The following is a 21,900-nucleotide window of genomic DNA, read 5'->3' on the forward strand; positions in this document are numbered from 1 at the left end:
CAGTACACCTTCCTTCTCGGTCCCTGTTTGCAGAGCAGTATACCTTCCTTGTTTGCAGAGCAGTACACCTTCCTTGTTTGCAGAGCAGTACACCTTCCTTATTAGTTCCTGATTGCAGAGCAGTACACCTTCCTTCTTAGACCCTGTTTTCAGAGCAGTACACCTTCCTTCTTAGTCCCTGTTTTCAGAGCAGTACACCTCCCATCCCAGTCCCTGTTTGCAGAACAGTACATCTCCCATCCCAGTCCGTGTTTGCAGCGCTGTACACCTAATTTCTCAGTCCGTGTTTGCAGAGCGGTACACCACCTTCTCAGTCCCTGATTGCAGAGCGGTACACCTCCCATTCCAGTCGATGTTTGCAGAGCAATACACCTCCCTTCTCAGTCCGTGTTTGCAGAACAATACACCTCCCTTCTCTGTCCGTGTTTGCAGAACAGTACACCTCCCTTCTCAGTCCGTGTTTGCAGAACAGTACACCTCCCATCCCAGTCCCCGTTTGCAGAGCAGTACACCTGCCTTCTCGGTCCCTGATTGCAGAGCAGTACACCTCCCATCCCAGTCCCTGATTGCAGAGCAGTACACCTCCCATCCCAGTCCCTGATTGCAGAGCAGTACACCTCCCATCCCAGTCCCTGATTGCAGAGCAGTACATCTCCCATCCCAGTCCCTGTTTGCAGAGCAGTACATCTCCCATCCCAGTCCCTGTTTGCAGAGCAGTACACCTGCCTTCTCGGTCCCTGATTGCAGAGCAGTACACCTCCCATCCCAGTCCCTGATTGCAGAGCAGTACATCTTCCTTCTAAGTCCCTTTTTGCAGAGCAGTACACCTTCCTTCTTATTCCCTGTATGCAGAGCAGTACACCTCCCTTTTCAGTACCTGTTTGCAGAGCAGTACACCTCCCATCCCAGTCCCTGATTGCAGAGCAGTACACCTCCCATCCCAGTCCCTGATTGCAGAGCAGTACATCTTCCTTATCAGTCCCTTTTTGCAGAGCAGTACACCTCCCATCTCAGTCCCTGTTTGCAGAGCAGTACACCTCCCATCCCAGTCCCTGATTGCAGAACAGTACACCTCCCATCCCAGTCCCTGATTGCAGAGCAGTACACCTCCCATCCCAGTCCCTGATTGCAGAGCAGTACACCTCCCTTCTCAGCCCCTGTTTGCAGAGCAGTACACCTTCACTCTCAGCCCCTGTTTGCAGAGCAGTAAACCTTTCATCACAGTGACAGCCGTTGCTTGCGGAGCAGTACACGACTACACCTCCCAACCCAGTCCCCACATGCAGATGAGCCCGCCTCCGTGAGTGTCCCTCTTCCCTGCCGCACCTCCCTCCTGCTCCCAGCCACATTCAGACGTCAGCGCCGGACAGGAGAGAGTTGTGTGACCGCAGACGGTGTCACTGTCCCTTCCTGGAAAGCTGCAGACAAGGGCACCTAGAGGACTTCTGGCACATAAGGTCTCCCGTGCTAATGAGGATGTGTAATGTGCATGGCTGAGGGTGATGTGCGGTGTGCACTGATCGTACAAGTGCCCGGGGCCGGGGTCGGGGTCATGTTCTGCAGTCACTGAGCCCCTTACGCTGTCTAGGAAGAAGCAGCTGTCAGTGAGGGAGGGTCATATATGGAGCGCTGCAGATAGGGAATGTCACGGTGACAGCTACTGCTGATAATCGGGCAATGCCTCCAAATTTTATACAGAGGAAATCAGCGTTTAGCAGTTGATGCAATAAAACCTTACAAATGGTGCAATGTGTGATCCTTTATAAGGGGTGTGTCACATACTGTACTGTCACCACTGCGAAAGTCCACTTCAAAGTCCAACCTCCAGTCATGGTGCACTAGTAACACGTACAGGCTTTCGCTGCACAGAGAGGTTGAGGCAGCTGCCAGAAGTCAGATTCTGTTTTGTACCAGCCAATCGGCTCTAAGCTGCCATGTTGCAAGCTGTCGGGCAGATGTACACACGGCGATTCTTCTAAGCAATTCATCGTCAAAATCGCTTAGTGGGGTTGCCTGAATAGCCCAGTGTGTACACTAAGCAATAGCGATGCGCAGCCCCGCGGTGCAGCTATTGCCAGGCCAAATAGACACTGCAGGCAAGAATATTTTTGCTTTACAGTGTATTTGGCAGCGGAACTCGGGGCTGGAAGGATTACCTACATCTTGATACACACAGGGCTCGGCCAAAATCACTGGGACTGATGGGCAGTGCCAGATTAAGCCTTTGGGGGGCCCGGGGTACTTTAGACCGGGGGGCCCCCTTGCACTTGTCATTACTGGCCGCACACTGCATGGGAGAAAATTATACTGTCAAAACACAGAGTAAACTTGGTTAATGGTTAACTGCAGGGGATATATATATATATATATATATATATATATATATACACACACACACACACACACACACACCACATGAAAAGCCTGTGTTTGTCCCTCTGCCCCTTACTCTGGAGGAGACCTCACAGTCCTATTGCTGCCTCTGATTAAAAACCCTCCCATGACTAAGCTGCTGCTGCTGTTCTCCATGGACCTGAGAAGCATGTAATGAGCTCCACCAATCAGAGCTCAGCACAAACTTCTCAGCCTCTGTCCTCTGGTGCAAAGTGTCAGGGGACTTAGTCAAGTCCCAGAAATGCACTGCACACTTGTGCAATCAGTGTGCCTTGGCTCCCGATGTTCAGCACCATAAATCATTGTCACATTGGCAGATAGGTGAAGCTGCAGCACTACCCCACCCATGGACAAAACCTTTAGCTAAAAACAAAAAATACAAAACAAATCAATTATTTTTTTTTAAAATACATGCCAAACACAGGGGGCCCCTAACTAGAGGGAGGCCCAGGGGCACTGACCCCTTGTGCCTCCATTATAATCCGGCCCTGCTGATGGGTACTTGTATGAAGCAGTGATGAGGGAGGAGAAGTGATAAATTGCCTGGTACTTTATCAACGACAAATCAGCTCCTAACTGTCCCTTTGTAAACCCAGCCTGTAACTTAACAGGTAGGAGCTGATTGGCTGGTGATAAAGTAGCAGGCAAATTATCACTTCTCCCTTCTCACTGCTTCATACATCTACCCCTGTGTCCTGTGTGTACACTGTTTTAAAAAGAGATAAACAGGAGCACGATAAAGAATGATAAATGTCCACCCAATCAACCCCCAACTGTCATGTTACAGGCTGTGTTTGGAAATGACATTTAGGGGCTGAATGGCTGGATATTTATTACCCTTGATCCACCTGCTCCTGCGTTTCAAAAATGACAGGAGCTCTTTGCATGGTACTTTATCTCTCCCACTTCTACCCCCAAATATCTTGCTCAACAATGTAGAATGATATTCCTGCCATGTGATCTATAAAACAAACCTTTGGCAGTGATATAAGTTCGGAGCTTGCACACATTATTGGCGCATAATGGTTGATGTCACTGTTGTACAAATATATGTGTCCAGTGTTTATTTTTCTGTTTTAATATATTTATTATTTTTTATTTTATTAACAGTTTCTTATATAGCGCATACTTTAGAAACTAGTCTGAAAACATCTATGTTACACAGAGGACACCGCTACTGATACCAAACACGTTTTGCAGGATGCCTGGTAAGTAATATTCGCATTTATTATTGTTACTGTGTAGCACAGTGGTTCCAAACCCTTTAACCCTTTGAGTGCCGATGTTGCTGTGAGAGATGTTGCTGTGAGAGATGTGCTAACAAGGCCAGCCTCGCTCACAGCGACTGTTATTATTATTGGCGCAATGTTTAACAAAACTTTAGATCATTTGCCGACAATATCTAAAGTGATTCATAATCCCCGACTTTGACCTTGGCATTCTTGGCGGGCTCAGAGGGCTGCCCAGTGTTTAAACACTTCTGCCACCAACGCTGACCCCCCGCCACCCGCTAGCGCTACTTCTTGCACTACATTACATGCCGCCCTCTGCCCGCCCTCTTCCAGCCATCTCAATATAGAATGCAACGGGTGCTGTAAAGGGGGCGCTGTCGCTGTGGGCAGCTGCCCGGGCCCCTCCAGAGGCCAGGGCCCAGGACAGCTGTGCCCACAGCACCCCCTTGTCGGCGGCCCTGGGCTTCGTACAAATTCTCTAGCATGCTAGTGAGGTGATGCGGGTGGCAGACGTTGAGGTGGGCAGCGCTTATAGACCTTATACAGACCTAGCAAATAGGTCTGTATAAGGCCCTTTGTGTTAAGTTGGTACTTGTTTCCTAGTAGGGAGCTTAGTGGGCTATTTTGCGTAGTGAAATCGCATCGCACATTGCATCGCACGGCTTTTTGTGCCTTTAGTTAATTTAGTTAATTTATTCACTGCACCCTGAGTGAAATCGCATCGCACATCGCATCGCATCGCATGGCCTTTTTTTGTGGCATGAGATGTGATCTCAGTAGTTCATATGGTAAAACACCACCACTCTCCACGTCACCCCGAAGCGAGGCGAGCGGCGGCGGAACACGTCTTCCGACCTTTTCATACCCCCACTATCCATGTCAGCGTGGAGTTGATTTTATATAGTGTGGCGAGCGCACGCGGATTACTTTACATGTATTCCGCGCCCCCTCGCGGGGCTCGGTGGCTCACTGCGCTCGCTACACTATAGACAATCAACTCCACGCCGACTTGGATAGTGGGGGTATGAAAAGGTCGAAGGACGCATTAGTTTACCTTTGACTACTATACATTTTGGGGGAGATGTACAAAAGTAGTATTTTGGTAAATCCCATGATCCCATACTACTTCAATTTCACCGGAATCCGCATCAAATATTGGTCCCTTCATCTTCCCTCAGCAGAGCGTCACCATGGGATTCATTGGGGACTGTGATTTTGTGAAGTATAAATATATGAAGCTCGGAAAAGTGTCTGTTTTCTGAGCCTGTGTTCTCACTACTGTATAATGCTTATTGGCTACAATAATGAATGAATGAATGGCTACAATAATGAATGAATGAATGAATGAAAAACACAATGAAGTTACACGTGCATTTTGAATGTTATTCACTTTGGGGAACATGCAAAATATCAGTATCCAGAATAGAAAATCAGTGTCGGTACTTGTGGAGTATCATGGCTCCCATCGTATGGCATCGTATGCCATATGTAGTGGCATACGATGGTATACGATGCGATTTTTAAAAAATTTTGAGCATTTCTGGTCAAAAATCGTATGCGATCGCATCAGATGCCATACGATGGCATACGATGCGATGCGTTGCGATCGCACCCAATTTTGCACTGAAATGCATCAAAATGCATAGAAATGTGTAGTAAACTTGTGAAATGCCCCCAAATGCCATTTTTCATAGTGTACCACCCCCACTATCAACGTCAACCCGCAGCGTGGCGAGCGGCGGCGGTACGCGTCATACGACCTTTTCATACCCCCACTATCCATGTCGGCGTGGAGTTGAGAATAGAAAGTGTGGCGAGCGCAGCGAGCCACTGAGCCCAATGCGTGGCGAGCGGACGCGGATACCTGTGAAGCCCGCGAGGGGACGCATATAGCTGTGAAGGTATCCGCGTCCCCTCGCTGCGCTCGCCTCGCTGCGCTCGCCACACTTTCTATTCTCAACTCCACGCCGACGTGGATAGTGGGGGTATGAAAAGGTCGTAGGACGCGTACCGCCACCCCTCGCGGGCTCGCTGCGCTCGCCACGCTTCGGGTTGACGTTGATAGTGGGGGTGGTACACTATGAAAAATGGCATTTGGGGGCATTTCACACGTTTACTACACATTTCAATGCATTTTGATGCATTTCAGTGCAAAATCGGGTGCCATCGCATGCCATTTGATCGTATGCGATGCGATTTTTTAGCATACGATCAGCATACGATCAAGGTCGTGGGAGCCGTGATACTCCACAAGTACCTCAGTGTCTTGCAATAGAGAGTGACAAACTGTATTTGCTTTATAATATTACATGATTTCAGGTAAGGCAGGCGAACATTTAAGATTTTGTGATTTCCAGTATGCAACGTATTTCTTTATTTCATGTTTTAGTTACAGACCAAGCCTTTGTGACCCTTGGTACAAATGACGTATATTGTCAAGGCTCATTAGTTCTTGGAAAATCGCTAAGGAATCACCAAACATCCCGTAAATTGGTTGTGATTATTACATCACAAGTCACTAGTCGAATGAGGTAAGACCTATTCTGAAGGTGTTCGCGAATGTCCAGCAGTATAACCACTGATCTCTTCTTGAGCTTTGTGCAATCCCTACCCTTTCTGATATTAGAATGTCACTGGTTCTGTTTGGATTCTGTAGTTAGCTGTCCTGGTTCCTCTGTACACATGGGCAGAAATAACAACAAGTAATATTCTTGTTATCACGCGCTACGGATGTTAACTGGGGCTCCTGCCATTCAGCTCCTAATTGTCATTTGTTTAAAAAAGGACAGAAGCTGATTGGCTGGAGCACCATTTAACATTCGTAACGAGTGATAACACTTGAAATCTGCTGCACGTCTCTAGTTAAAAGCCCTTGATTCACAGCAACAGTTCTCCCCTGCAACAGAAGAAGCTGAGCAGCACAACACAGAGACAGCAGATGTCTTGGTTACATGAGAGCGCAAAATGCTGAGAATGGTTTGTGTTAAATACGTGAGACAGAATATGCCATGATGAGTAACGATGAATCATGCTGCTTATGTGCTTCACTTGGTAAAATAGAATTCCATGTTTAAGCTGCATTTGTACCCATTTGTTCAACGGGATGCGGTCAGGATGGCAGTGTTCAGTATATCGACAAAGTCCCATCTTCATCAAAACTCCCATCTTAGTAAATTTACCCCAAAGTCTCTCACAGTGCACCAGGCACACTAGATTGGTACTGGAAAACAGGTGGCATTTCATGCCCTACCATCTACTAGGCCGTAGAGGGAGAATATAATAGTGTGCCAAGCACAGCGAGGCACTGTGCCCGAAGAATGGCGAGCGTAGCGGTACTCTGATACGGTGTCCATGTTGACTTACGTCGAAATTCGGGACAAAAAAAAGTTAAAAAATTATCGACCTTTTCAGTGTCGACCCTCCCATTATTGATTATTATAGCGATCACCTTGAGGAAGGTTTGAAACGCTTCGGTGGTATGCGGAAAACGCCCTGTGGATATTTGACGGAGCCGAATCCTGTGCTTTGCCCGGGCTCACAGCAATATTCTAACACTCCTGTTAGAACTGTCCATTGTGCAGTCATTACCATCTGGGGGTTATTTCCAGAGCTTTCGGCGCATAACCCGTTTTTCTGGATATATGTGCCTTACCCATGATGCAATAGTCAGAAAATGTCCCTTGCTGGGAGGATTATTGTATTTTAATGTGCAATTGATGTATATGTCTTTGATGTTTTTATGGTATATTAAATTGTGATATGCTATGATCGATATATGTTTCTATTGCATGCACTGCTAAAATGATCTTGGAATTGTGGGAGAAATATGATTTTGCTCGGTGGGAAATAATTGTGGATTTAAGGGAAGTACTTTTTCCTGATACTAAGCGCTGGTGAAGGATATTGCCACATATTTTTATTTAGAATATTGCCCTGTTTGGGGTGACAAAGAGCACTCCAGGTTTTATTCTTCCTAGCTGCTGGAGCGAAAAAGTGATTTTGTATACACTTTCTTTTTCATACTTTAGTGGTCGAGCACTAATGTATGTTGACCGTCATAGCCTCAACCATGAGAGCGTAAGGTTGTCCCATTTCTATTTACATAAAGATGTGCCAAAACATGTATTTGATGTATGTATGGCATTTATAGATGTTGTTTGTAGTATAACCTTTTTTTTAGTAAATATTACAACTTAGCATTTGATATTGGATGCTTTCTGGTATGTGGGACATATAAGGCAAGGAATATAAACATCTAGAGGCACAGTTTGAATTAGATACCATGATAGACCTTCAAACAAGTTGGATGTGGTACACAATATAGAATATGTGAAAATACTATAAGCCCTTCCTTTAGTCATTTCTTTTCTAAAATATGTATGTTTGACTCAAGCATATTTAATGGAACTGAATTTATACATTGATCTTAAAAAGTAAATTCCTCTGTGTGGGCACATTAATAATATAGGTATCAGCAGGGTGCAAGAACTGTTACTTTTTTGTAACTTGGCATTTTTTGCTCTTAAAGGGAAATCCTCAATAAAGTTTTTGATGAAGTTGTTGAAGTGGACATTCTGGACAGTGCAGATTCGGTGCGGTTGTCATTACTGAAGCGCCCAGAACTTGGAGTAACATTTACCAAAATTCAGTGCTGGACCCTCACACAGTATTCTAAGTGTGTCTACATGGATGCAGACACTATTGTAAGTACATTTCCTGTGTTCTGTAAATGTATGTTTGCATCCCTACAAAATGTGGCTGGCAGGGGAGGGGGCAGAGCAGAGAACAGCTTTCAAAGAAAGCTGCTTAGTTATAGCATGAAGAAATGTATAGGTGTGTTGAATATTACATGCCTGTCTGCATTAACTGTGTATCATTTTTTTTTAGTCATGGGGATCGCCATCGACCGTTTGAAATCATTGATGGTTTATGGCCGATGTCGAATACTTTTGCTATTGATGGGGGAAGAACCAAATGGTTACTCTCCATGGATGGCACAGCAAAACAGTTTTTTTGCTTTTGTTATGTTTTTCTAAAGTGCTCCGCCCTAACACATGTGAAGCCCTGCCCCGTGTTTTGATTGGCCCATAGAACAATTAGTCAAAAAATTGATGACCATCAATGGGTAAAAACATTGATGGTCATCCACTGCATAGTTTAACACTACCGATGGCCAGTTGAACTATTGCCATCGACAACAATGGTAACTATGGATATCCCTATAGTCCATTGAATATGTCTTCGTATACATGCAGTCCAGCACCTCCACAAGCAACAAATTTATGACAGCAGTGGGAAATTACATTGTGACACTGAAGAATCATCACAAAGTAATGTTTAGAAGTTCTGCTGATTACCCTGTCAGTTACAAGGAAAAAGAAGCAAGAAGACTTGCAAGAAGTAGTTGCACAAGTTGAATGCACACCTTTTTTTTTTATAATGGTTACTTCGATTTGAAAATAATTTCTTGTATATAAAATTTTACTTTTAATAAGCTGCTTTATTAAAAATACCCCTTTATGATATTTCTTTATTGTGACAAAAAAGGGGAATAGGTTTTGTTAGGTGAAATAAGAGGTTAAAATAATACCCCTTTCACACCAGCCTAAATTCCTGGGTTGAGTCCGGGAACAACCCGGTACTACCGCTGGTGTGAACGGTACCCAGGACAAATTACCGGGCTAATTTGCCGGCAATCCAACCCTGCTAGGTAGCAGGGTTGTTCCCGGGTTCAACCCGGGGACCTGGTTGGTGTGAATGGGGTAGGGTATACTTACCTGGGTTGCCGGTCCTCGGTGTGCTGTCCAGCCAGGAATCCTCGCAGGCGGAGGGTGCAAATGACATGAAAGTCGGTGGATGATGATGACGCAGTTCTCTGGTGGCAGTGAGGGAGCCGGAGAGCTGCGTCATCTTCATCCGCCACTTGTCCTGTCATTTGCGCCACCGCCTGTGTGGATCCCTGGCCTGCACGGAGGACCAGAAACCGGGGTGAGTATTCTTACCACCTCCGCTGCCATCCCGCCGACTGACGGCCTCCTTCCCGCCCCCTTCACACACCAGAAAATGCAGGGACTTTTCTGGTGTGAAAGGGTCCCAACCCGGGAATGTCCCTGCTTGTCCCGTGAATGTAATTCCCGGGTTTGTCCCTGCATTTCTGGTGTGAAAGGGGTATTACATATAACAGATCACAAATATAGTGCTCATACAAAAATTGAAAGAATAGTGAGAATACTATTAAAATATCAGAGGTCGTCTCCTTGCTACAATGTATTTACTGATCTTTATAGAATTCAATGGGTTTGTATGTTTTAATTGTTGCCATTTATTGGCACTTAGCCCAGTCTGATCTCTCTTAACATATTTCTGAGAGACTGTGCTAAGTTATTATTTTTATGATTTATTTTGTTGCCACTTATTGGCATTCAGCCCAGTTTGAATTATATAGGGAGATGTGTGTGGTGAGTTTTCAAAACTATCTCAAGGTTTGAATTTAATTTCTTTTCGAGAGAGATCAGTATGCAGGGATTGTTTGGATGTTATTCATAAATTCAAGCATGGCACTGGTGAGAAAAGGGAAAAGAAAGTATATATATATATATATATATATATGAAAGGAGGGGAGAATAATAGATTTTTATTGTGACTGTTATATATTAAATTTTCACTCATAATGTATACACCTTATATTTATTCAGCATTCATTATAGATTTATGTGTGTGTTCTTAGGTCACTTGTATTCACGTTTATCCTCCTTTTACTTTCTCACTTTTGTCACAGTGATTTTATTTATATCTAATTGTCATGCTACGGTTTTATCTTATCATTTGCATGTATGGGGACCGACAGTAGGTACCCCTATTATTCTTTTTGATTTTGGAATTTGCAGTAATGACAAAATCTGGGCCTAAGATATTTTTTATATAGGAACTCCACTGTAATGTCCTGGTAGCGGACCTGCAACTATGGTTACCCTGGGGGTAGATGGTCACCTCCTTTTGGAGTGACAGGTACTGATCCTGTTATCTCACCATCATATATAATACATTTTTAGATCATAACATGTAGTCTAGGGACGAGCTCTGAGGACTCGACACATGTTTCACCTATCAGGCTTTTTCAAGACCACTGTCAGTTACACTGCTTGGCATAGTATTATTGTTGCTGCTATCTCTAATCCTCTAGTAATCTCTGTTACCGTGGTAACAGCAATAACTGGTAATGTATACAGGGCCTGATTCAGAGATGGACGTAGTTCATAGAGCAGCTGCGTGTCAAAATATGCAAAGGCAAAATAAGCATGCCCCTTTGTCTGGAGTGCTGGCCAGCTCCAACACCCATTAGCAATTGCTGGAAGCCTGTCAATTAGGCTGCGGCTTGGGGGCACTGCATACAAGCATGCAAGACCTGTTCTGCATATGTGCAGCAGCTCCACCATTGGAGATTTGCATAAAACATTGAGCCTGTTTGGAGATCTATATACACCCACAGTGTTTTAGCGCTATGGGGTTGGGGCAGTCAATGGGTGAATGTCTGCTGGTTCCCACTGGAACTAGGCCAAGTGGTGCTGATGTCTGGAACAATAACTGTAGGCTGGGTGTTGTGGTTAAATGTCCAATGTAGAGGATGCAGTTAACATTGCATTGTATGTCTTGTTTGTAATAGGCTCTCCATAACATTGATGAGCTATTTGACCGGGAGGAATTTTCAGCTTCTCCTGATTCCGGTTGGCCAGACTGTTTTAACAGTGGCGTATTTGTCTTCAGACCATCCCTTGAGACATTTAAGTGTCTTCTTCAGTATGCAGTAGAGCATGGAAGTTTTGATGGTAAGTCTTCAATATAGTAGCATTTAGGGGGACATTTACCAAAATGGATTCGTAGAAAAAAGGTGTATTCGTAGGGAGAAATACACCTTTTTTTTACGAATTTGTATTTTCGGGATTTACAATCCCAAAAATACAACAATTCGTAGTCCTAAAGATGGAACATTCGTATTTGTATTTACAAATACGAATGTCCTACACCATCGATAGTATACGACAGAAATCACCATTCAAAAGAATGGTGGTTCCTGATGTACTAAGCAGCCGTACTGATAATACGGCTGCTTAGTGGTGTAAAACAGGCATGCAAATAAGACCGGAAAATAGAACACCATTTTCCTGTTCTATTTGCTTTAAGCCTGCACGGATCAGTCAGATCCGTGCAGGCTTCAGTGTAAAAAAATAGAAAAATTAAATAAATAAATAAAAAAACCGGCGTGGGGTCCCCCCCACAGCCGAAACCAGCACCAGGCTGAAGGAGCCGGGGCCGGTAATTAAAAATCAGGGAACCCGACAAATAGGGGTTCCCCGATTTTTAACAACCAGCCCCAGGCTCCAGGTCCGGGGCTGGTTCCCAAAATACGGGGGAAAAAATGACTAGAGGTCCCCCGTATTTTAAGAACCAGCCCCAGGCAAAACCAGCCAGCAGGGTAATGCCACAGCCGGGGGGAGACTTTTTATGCAAGTCCCCCCGACCAAAGAATTCATCCCTACTGACCAGTCAGCCTGGCCAGGGGCCCTGGGGGAGTGGGGACCCCCCCAATGAAGGGGTCCCCCCCCTCCAGGACTTACCTGACCAGGCTGAAGCCTGGTACTGTCCCCGATGCCCCTGGGTGGTGGGCATCGGGCTGATTATGGTGTAAAAAAAAAGATAAAACTATTGTTTTTTACTGTGGCACTACAAGTGCCAGCAAGCCTCCCCAGCAAGCTGGGACTTGGAGAACCACAAGTCCCAGCCTGCTGGGCATTAAAGGGCCCGCTGGCACTTGTAGTTCCACAGTTAAAAAAATAGTGCACAAAACACACTGACACACATTTGAAATAAAAGTTTAATACACACATCACAAACACACTGATACTTACCTATCTTGATCCCGTCGGTAGGTCGCTGGCTCCGGTGTCGGCGGCTCCAGTGTCGGCGGCTCCGGGTCGGCGGCTCCGAGGTCGGCGTCCTGTCTGAAGAAAATCCATGTTGGACCTGTGGAAGTAAATCCTACTCACCAGGTCCTCCATGGATGGTCTTCTGTCTTCTCTCTTCTTTTCCAGGACTTTATTCTTTCTCTTCTGTCTTCTGTCTTCTTCTTTGTTTACGCTGCCGGCTGTCGGGACTTTCAGAGCTGGAGAGATGTTGCCTCCTCGACGTCTGGACTAAGAATGAATTCTAGCCAATCAGGAGCCGCCTAGTGGCCAATCAGGAGCCAGTAAAGTCGGCTCCTGATTGGCTAGAATTCATTCTTAGTCCAGACGTCGAGGAGGCAACATCTCTCCAGCTCTGAAAGTCCCGACAGCCGGCAGCGTAAACAAAGAAGAAGACCGAAGACAGAAGAGAAAGAATAAAGTCCTGGAAAAGAAGAGAGAAGACAGAAGACCATCCATGGAGGACCTGGTGAGTAGGATTTACTTCCACAGGTCCAACATGGATTTTCTTCAGACAGGACGCCGACCTCGGAGCCGCCGACACTGGAGCCGCCGACACTGGAGCCGCCGACACCGGAGCCGCCGACACCGGAGCCAGCGACCTTCGGACGGGATCAAGATAGGTAAGTATCAGTGTGTTTGTGATGTGTGTATTAAACTTTTATTTCAAATGTGTGTCAGTGTGTTTTGTGCACTATTTTTTTAACTGTGGAACTACAAGTGCCAGCGGGCCCTTTAATGCCCAGCAGGCTGGGACTTGTGGTTCTCCAAGTCCCAGCTTGCTGGGGAGGCTTGCTGGCACTTGTAGTGCCACAGTAAAAAACAATAGTTTTATCTTTTTTTTTACACCATAATCAGCCCGATGCCCACCGCCCAGGGGCATCGGGGACAGTACCAGGCTTCAGCCTGGTCAGGTAAGTCCTGGAAGGGGGGGGACCCCTTCATTGGGGGGGTCCCCACTCCCCCAGGGCCCCTGGCCAGGCTGACTGGTCGGTAGGGATGAATGCTCTGGCCGGGGGGACTTGCATAATAAGTCTCCCCCCGGCTGTGGCATTACCCTGCTGGCTGGTTTTGCCTGGGGCTGGTTCTTAAAATACGGGGGGCCCCTAGTCATTTTGTCCCCCGTATTTTGGGAACCAGCCCCAGAGCAGGAGCCTGGGGCTGGTTGTTAAAAATCGGGGAACCCCTATTTGTCGGGTTCCCTGATTTTTAATTACCGCTCCAGGCTCTGTCAGCCTGGTGCTGGTTTTGGCTGTGGGGGGGACCCCACGACGTTTTTTTTTTTTTATATTTATTTATTCTTCTATTTTTTTTTACACCTTGCAGCCTGCACGGATCTGACTGATCCGTGCAGACTGCTAGAAAAATTTGTATTAGCGGCCGTATATATGGCCAGCTAATACGAATTGTTACACCATCGGAGGGTTACAAAGCAGTCGTATCTGACTGCTTTGTAATTTCCCCTCCGGAACACGACTTTGCATACGACTAGAACAGTCGTATGCAGTCGGAGGGGAAATACCAATACGAAAAACTAGGTTTTTCATATTGGTAAATTTCCCCCTTAATGTCATACTTCATAACCGTTTCTCTTTTGCTTTTGGACACATCCTTGAAAATTGGCCCTCTTTTTGGAAAGGCATATGTGTGTGTATATATAATAGATATATAATAGGTACTTGTTTCCTAGCACGGCGCCCAAGATTTCCATCTTATGGCATCTTATGCCATCGCATGCCATATAGCCGCATACGATGCATGCAATGCGATTTTTAATTGTATAAGCACTGTAATAGGTGCTTACAATGTTAAATGCACCCCCAATACGATTTTTAATTGTATAAGCACACTAATGGGTGCTTACAATGTTAAATGCACCCCCACTATCAACGCGAACCGGAAGCATGGCGAGCGCGTTGGTACGCATCCTCCGACCTTTTCATACCCCCACTATTCACGTCGGCGTGGAGTTCATTGTAGACAGTGTTGCGAGCCCGAAGCGTGGCGAGCGGACGCGTATTACTTTACATGTCATGTATACATGTGCTCGCCACACTATCTAAGATCAACTTCACGCCGACGTGGATAGTTGGGGTATGAAAAGGTCGGAGGACGCGTACCGCCGCCGCTCGCCACGCTTCGGGTTCGCATTGATAGTGGGGGGGCATTTAACATTGTAAGGACCCATCAGGGTGCTTGTACAATAAAAAATTGTATACCATCGCATTGTATGCCATTGTACATACAATTTTTTATTGTACAACATCGCGTCGCATACCATCGTATACCTTATTTTGTCTTATGGTATACGATGCGATGGGCGCCGTGCTAGGAAACAAGTACCATATAATATGCATAAATCGGGGCAATTTCAGAGGAAAAATTGGAGAACTGACCCTAAGGGCAAAGCTGGGGGGCGCTCACCAGGAGTGCTATTTCCTGCAGCTGCTTTTTTATGGGGATAGTTGGTCCCGTGAAAAGATGCAAAAAGAACAGATGTAGCAGCGCACAACTTTGAAAATGAATAAAAAAACTATTAAAAATTGGATGATCTTAGGTCACATGTATTTTATTATCACTTGATAAAATTGAAGGAGTGCTTGTAGCATAAAAACAATAAAATAATATATATAAGGACACCCCAATTGGTAACAATGATCACCGGAGAGTCTGTTCCTAGTATACCCCTGGGAACGAGAGATCTTGTGTGTGGAAATAGTTACCACCTTATTAAAGGTACTGGAGTCCTCCAACAGTCCTTAATCGGTCCCAGATGGCACAAATCACCGATGGCTGTAAAGGAGTAGATATTTCCAGTCCACAGGTCCGTGAATATAGGACACTTTGGCAGATGGTGACTGCAATGGGTGTTTAATGCGGTGGTCCGAGCTCCTTGTAGAAATAAAGGTGGTCCCAGAGGTTGGTTCAGGCTTCTATCCGGTGTAGTAGTGTATTGGGGGAATGTCCAAACAGCTCCCTGGCGCGTTTCGCCACTCCAGGTGGCTTTATCAAAGGTGGGGCAATTTCAGGGCATTTTCTAAGCTATCTAACTAGAACACTTAGAAAATGCCCCTACACATTGCTTCGTGTGTATATCTATAGCATTGCTCAGAACGCTCAGCAAATCTCCCTGTGTGTAGGCCCCTTTAGTGTATATGGCCCATCATCTCCAAAAGGGGATCTCTGCTGCGAGACTTCAGCCACAAGTGAAGATCTCACTTAATAATATCCTTCATTTTCCAAAACTGAAACCACGTAACTGACTACCGAGCAATGATAATTACCTAGCATTTCTAGGGGTGTCTGGGTACACTAAAACTGTATTTACAAAATTGTGTAAACTAATTCTATTATAAATAGGCTCAATCATTTAACAGCATATTTATATGAGCTAAATGTGTCACGCATATAGGCCCTTATTCAGATCTGATTGCAGTACAAATTTGTTCTCAAAATGAGCAAAACCATGTGCACTGCAGGTGGGGCAGATGTAACATGTATAGAGATAGTTAGATTTGTGTGAGTTATTTTGTTTCTGTGCAGGGTCAATACTGGCTGCATTATTTTTACACTGCAGATTTCAGTTTCAACACACCCCACCCAAATGTAACTCTCTCCTGCAGTGCACATGGTTTTGCCCATTTTGAGAACAAATTTGTACTGCGATCTGAATAAGGGCCATACAGTATTGTGAGAGTGCAGAAATGCTGTTTTACCTTTGTATATAATTGGGTTACTGATTTAAAAAAAAAAGCCATTTTAATAAATATAATGTTTTATTTATTTTAATAGCATTATAGCATTTACTGTAATTAGTTATGTTATTAATTGTTTCCTACAGGAGGCGACCAAGGACTATTAAATAGCTTCTTCAGTAACTGGGCGACAGCTGACATCAGCAAGCACTTACCCTTCATCTATAACTTAAGCATAAATTCTGTTTACACATATAGGCCTGCCTTTAAGCAGTAAGTATTACTGATTGACTTTGAAATGATTGGTAATTATATAAATTAAAAGAGGAACCACATCTGATACCCGTATACAGTACCGTGGGTCAGGTGCCTATACAGGACCACATGAAGTAAGCCTGTATCTTGGTGTAGAGCAGGGGCAACAAACTTTTTTTACTTGGAGTGCCATAAGAAAATGACCAGATAGCCACCTAGCGATTACAGATGTGTCCACTTCAGTCTTTGCTCCCGCCACAGGACTCCCTGCCATTCAATCAAAATTACCGTTCCCGCAGGCTGTCAGCGCTATTTAAAAGCGTTTGCTGGTACAGTTTGTGTTTTTGTGTAATCTGGCTCCCCTCCAGTTGTCTTGGTCTGCACTGCAGCCCCAGAATTGTGGCTGCCACCGATATGGAGCAATAATCCCCTCCTACCACTGGGGGTCCACACATCTAGAATTCTTAGAAACTTCATATGATACATGTTTGTATTAAAGAGAGTAGTAGACAATCTTTATTTCACATATGGTTATGATGTACCTGAATTATGTTTTCCTTTTTTAGGTTTGGATCAGAGGCAAAGGTTGTTCATTTTATTGGTACACCTAAACCTTGGAACTGTAAATATAACCCACAAACCAAAACGATTGTAGAGGAGGAATCATTAAGTGGCCATCAACATCTCTCATTTCTCAATCTCTGGTGGGAAATTTACATTTCAGATATTTTACCATTATTAACTGAAGAGGAGGAGCTTGGCAGTACAGAAGAAAGGGTAAATCTGTTTATTCATCAGTGATTGGTAATACTTTTAAACGTTAAACAAATGGTTCCCAAACTTTCAGCATGTTGTTCATGGCACCCATAGTCCAAAAGTTTCTCATTAAGAAATTCAGCAATCCTTTTTAAATTCAGTAAATTGTGCTTGCCTGTCATCCTTAGGTTCAGCACTGGTTTTGCATGTCACATTGATCATAAATAATAATAAATTAATTTGATCCTAGACCATCTGCATATGGCACTCATATAAGTGCTTTGTTGCAACCTACTGCTGCATCAAAATAAACTAAAATAGAGACGACAGTCGTCATACTCCTGACTTTAACCCATGACCTTTCACATTGCATTCAGCCACCTTACACATGAAGCTATTTGCTATGAAGGGAGATGTAATTGTCTGTTTAAAACCATCAAAACTAATCACCTCTATGCAGCCATGCATTTAGTCCCCTGTAGTCACAAGCCACATAGATCAGCTCAGCTACAATAAATTATACTGACAATTCCAAACAGTTTCATATAATTAGAATTAACAAGCTTCCTATACAGAGGAAAATACAGTAACTCCATATATAATGTGTGTGAATGCCCTGTGAGAGGAACTATAGTATATCTTACAGGTTGAGGTAATCTCGTGCATGGACTCTCATCGGTGTAGTAGAAAGTATTTATTAGCTGTTCCACCTATAATAAATATTTTGAAATAAATAGCAAATTAATAGTGTGTACACATGGTGCGATATGGCTTCCGATGTTGCCGATATAGTGAACATCGGAAGCCAGATCGCATGCTGTTTAAGGGCTTGCGAGCCCAATGCGCTGCCGATGCACGCTCCCGTGTGAGTGCAAATCGGCAGTGAAATAGAGAGGGCAGCCAAGACTAGTGCAGATCTGCACTCTATTGTCTAAATCAGGCATGTCCAACGTTGGCCCTCCAGATGTTGTGAAACTACACATCCCAGCATGCTTTGCCACAGTTTTGCTATTAGAGAATGCTAAAACTATTGCAAAGCACGCTGGGATGTGTAGTTTCACAACATCTGGAGGGCAAACGTTGGACATGCCTGGTCTAAATTGTCCCTCTGCATGCATGCTGTGCATACGTAATCTGATCGTATCGGGACTTGCATCTCATGGCATATCCTGCCGTGTGTACACACCTTAAATTAGATTTGTTTTCATAGAACATATTGAAAGTAGATGTGTTTTAAAGGGTAGCTCCCGTTTTAAAGGTTAACTTCACTCAAAAATAACTAATAGCTAATAGAATTATTGTGGTGATTATACATTTTGGTCCTTACTCTGGTTCACTCTCAGAGGTAAATTCCTTCTCAAATGGACAAAACCATGTGCACTGCAGGTGGGGCAGATGTAACATGTGCAGAGAGAGTTAGATTTGGGTTCAATCCCGGCATTCAAATCCCAGCAAATTTGGGGCCAAATCCCGGGATTCCTGGGAATGGCCACCCTACTCATGCCTAAACCTAGGAAAATGGCATTAGAAGGGGAACTTGTGTAAAAGCAGTTCAAAAGGTGTTGCATAAAAGGAGCCAGAGGATCCAAGAGATTGAACCTGAATAAAATGCCAATATTCCCCCTGGGATAAATTCCATTTGACACATATATCACGAAAGGAATCTATGGAGTCTCCACTAACCAGCTTTTTGTCATGGCAGAGACCCACTTTGAACCTGTAACAATGACCTTAAATAGGTAAAGTCAGTGTATGAAATAGGTTTGTTCACATTTGTCTAACTCAGCATTTCCAAAACTGTGGGTCCTGACCCCAAAGTGGGTAACCCCTTTACTCAAAAACTGTTTCCAATTGTTTTTCTGCAGCATCAATTTGGAAGGATTGAAATCCAGATAAAAAATGAGAACCCCTCATCAGACTGCTCCCAGGAAGCTCATGTAGAAAGTCCAGAAAACACTGTAAGTTCACATGACTCTCACATGACCCATGGTCTAGAACTGTAGATCAGGAAAGGACCAATCAGAATCTTGTACCTTTGTGTACCTTCTATAAAAGGTTAATGTTGCTGTTATATGCAGCTAGTTTTAGTCTACCCACATTCACAATTTTACCAGTGAGACAAAGGCTCTATTCAAAATTGTATCAGTGGTGTCAGACGGGTGCCCCGTGCGCCCCCGCATCTACACATTTATTTTGCCTTTATTTTCCTGCATATTGCAGTCACTGTGAGTGCCCTGTTCCTGGCACAGAACATCATATATGAATTCTACGAATTTGACAATGTTGTAGTTTATAAAATTTGCATCATTCTGAAATTCCTGTTGTACCTTTCCCATAAAGCTCCCGTCTGACATCAGCCTAAAGAGAGGTTATAAAAAAGGGTGATGTATTTACCTGCTGTCTTTATAGCTACCTGATAGTAGTTCTAAGCAACTTACACTTGATGACAATCTACAAGGTCAAGACTTCCTATTCCCCAACCAACTCAGCACTCAGCCTGTAACTCAGGACTCCGAAGATATGGTATTACCACTGGCTACTTTCCTCTGTCATGTGATTCTCCTCCACTATACATAAATATATATCTCTAGATATATATGATAAATTTACTTTGTCATGTATCACTTTCTTAAATGCATCTGGATAACAATAACAAATTACATCTGAATAAAAATCATGAATTACATTTGAATAACAATAACAAATGAATGCATCTGAATAATCGAGCTCTTAATTGAATTTTTGTTTTTCATGTAATCAAACTATTTTTCCATGTTGAGATTTAATATACACAATAACACCGCAAAATACAACATTTTTATTATTATCCCAGAATAAAGTGAAAGTGTATGGTCCTACTGACTATTTTATGGGAGGTTGTATAGTCTTGCAGGAAAGACGGAGTTGCCACTATCGAGGGCTGTTACTATTGTATTTTATTAATAATCTTCCACTGTCTTCCTTGAAGCCATGTTTGTTCTGTTTGTTTATTAGTGGCTACCTTAGATTACAAATGACCTTTACAAGAAACCGCTTTTTATATTGGCTGTATAGTAAGTACATTTGTTGTATTTTTGGTGTTATTGTTTAGCGTTGCATGGCTACATTTTAGCTGGTAAGTAAATTGTCTCCTGAAGATGCTTTGTTACCAATTTATTCTTCCAACATTTTTTTTTTTCAAGATATAAACAAGGGGTATACAAATAAGAAAGGTTGGGGGTTGCAAGGTGTAATGGGAGGGGGGAGAGGAGGACAAAACACTCAAAGAATTACATAACAAAATGAAACTTGGAAATTACGGCGTAGCAGGCACAAAAAAAATAACGCAAAGAGGGGTGGATACTGTGTCAAAATGAACTTGCACGTAGGACTCCTTAGATTTATTTTCATATGCTATTTAAAATTGAATGAAAAAACATTGCACAGTTATGTAGCATTTATCTAAAGATTATCTAATGTTTATCTAAAGATAAACATAAGGACAGCATTTTTACATTTACTTTACAGGACACAACACACAAAGCAAGCCATAGTCACATTTTGGCACAATGGGGCAGATGTATTAAGCCTGGAAAAGAGATAATCTGGAGATAAATTGAAGATAAGGTAAAAGGAGATAAAGCACCAGCCAATGAACTGTGTTTGAAAATGACAGTTGGGAGTTGATTGGCTGGTGCTTTATCTCCTTTTACCTTATCTCCAGTTTATCTCTTCTCCAGGCTTAATAAATCTGCTCCATTGTGTGCAAGGGTTCATGAATTTCCAAAAAAGTTAATTTCCTAATAAATTCTGAGAATTTATATGAGGGATAGATATAAAAAGAAATTACTTGGCCACATAGTACAATTGTGGCGGAAAGTAATGGGTGTTGCTTTGCTCTTCTGAGAAAACACTTGGGTCTGTGCATGCACAGCGAGGTCCCCAGTTCACTAGATGTCACCTACGCCCTTTATCTCCTAATTGATTATGATACCTTTAGAACTTACGCTAGATGGGGCATCATTCTATTTCTAATTCTGATTGGGATTTTTGTTCTATTCTTCAGAGCCATCTTGCCCAATCTGCTTCCGAGTTGTCTATCCATGAGGCTGAAGAAGCATTGAGAACTGAGGAGGAACGCAGAAAGTGGGAGGAAGGACATATTGATTACATGGGAAAATATTGCTTTGACAACATCCAAAAGAAGCTAGATAGATTTTTACAGTAATGTGTTTTCCATTAGATCGGCGAGGGTGCTGTGCAGCATAACTTTTTTCTTTATTTATTGTGACATGGCAATATTTTGTTTTGATTGAGTTTTTCCAATAAAATTGGAATAAAAATTGAAATTTTCATGCTGGTTGTTATTAATAATAACACAAAAAAATCTGGGAGTTTTTGGTCAGTTATCTTCTATACCGGAAAAGTGGTGGTACATTTGACAGAGAAGCGATTTGGGAACTGCTTGTGTTAAAGATTACATAAAGCACTTGAAAGTATATTAAGATTTGGCCAAAGATAGCTCTACATCTTTCAGTAACTAGTAACTGATTAAATGCAAGTACAAGAATAATACGAGTGACATGTGACTTTGGTGATTATTTCCAATATAATGTTATTATTTGACAT

At 43.4% G+C, this 21,900-nt stretch overlaps 1 protein-coding gene across 3 annotated transcripts; it reads left to right on the plus strand.

Moving 5' to 3' along the window:
* Positions 1-1,266: 1,266 nt before the first annotated feature.
* Positions 1,267-21,624, plus strand: LOC146008379 (glycogenin-1-like). 3 transcript variants are annotated; one of them, XM_083147590.1, is made up of 10 exons: positions 1,270-1,457; positions 3,505-3,602; positions 6,016-6,157; positions 8,155-8,329; positions 11,290-11,452; positions 16,428-16,554; positions 17,103-17,313; positions 19,158-19,250; positions 19,702-19,815; positions 21,338-21,624. In XM_083147590.1, the coding sequence occupies exons 2-10, from the start codon at positions 3,596-3,598 to the stop codon at positions 21,497-21,499; spliced, it is 1,194 nt and encodes a 397-aa protein (XP_083003716.1). In that variant the 5' UTR covers positions 1,270-1,457; positions 3,505-3,595; the 3' UTR covers positions 21,500-21,624. The 3 variants fall into 3 exon arrangements, with proteins under 3 accessions (XP_083003717.1, XP_083003716.1, XP_083003715.1); XM_083147589.1 differs by having other exon boundaries at positions 1,271-1,457; positions 3,529-3,602; XM_083147591.1 differs by lacking the exon at positions 19,702-19,815 and having other exon boundaries at positions 1,267-1,457; positions 3,529-3,602.
* The last annotated feature ends 276 nt before the right edge of the window (positions 21,625-21,900 follow it).

Source organism: Crinia signifera, chromosome 6, assembly GCF_055691185.1.
Source record: "Crinia signifera chromosome 6, ASM5569118v1, whole genome shotgun sequence".
NCBI lineage: Eukaryota > Metazoa > Chordata > Amphibia > Anura > Myobatrachidae > Crinia > Crinia signifera.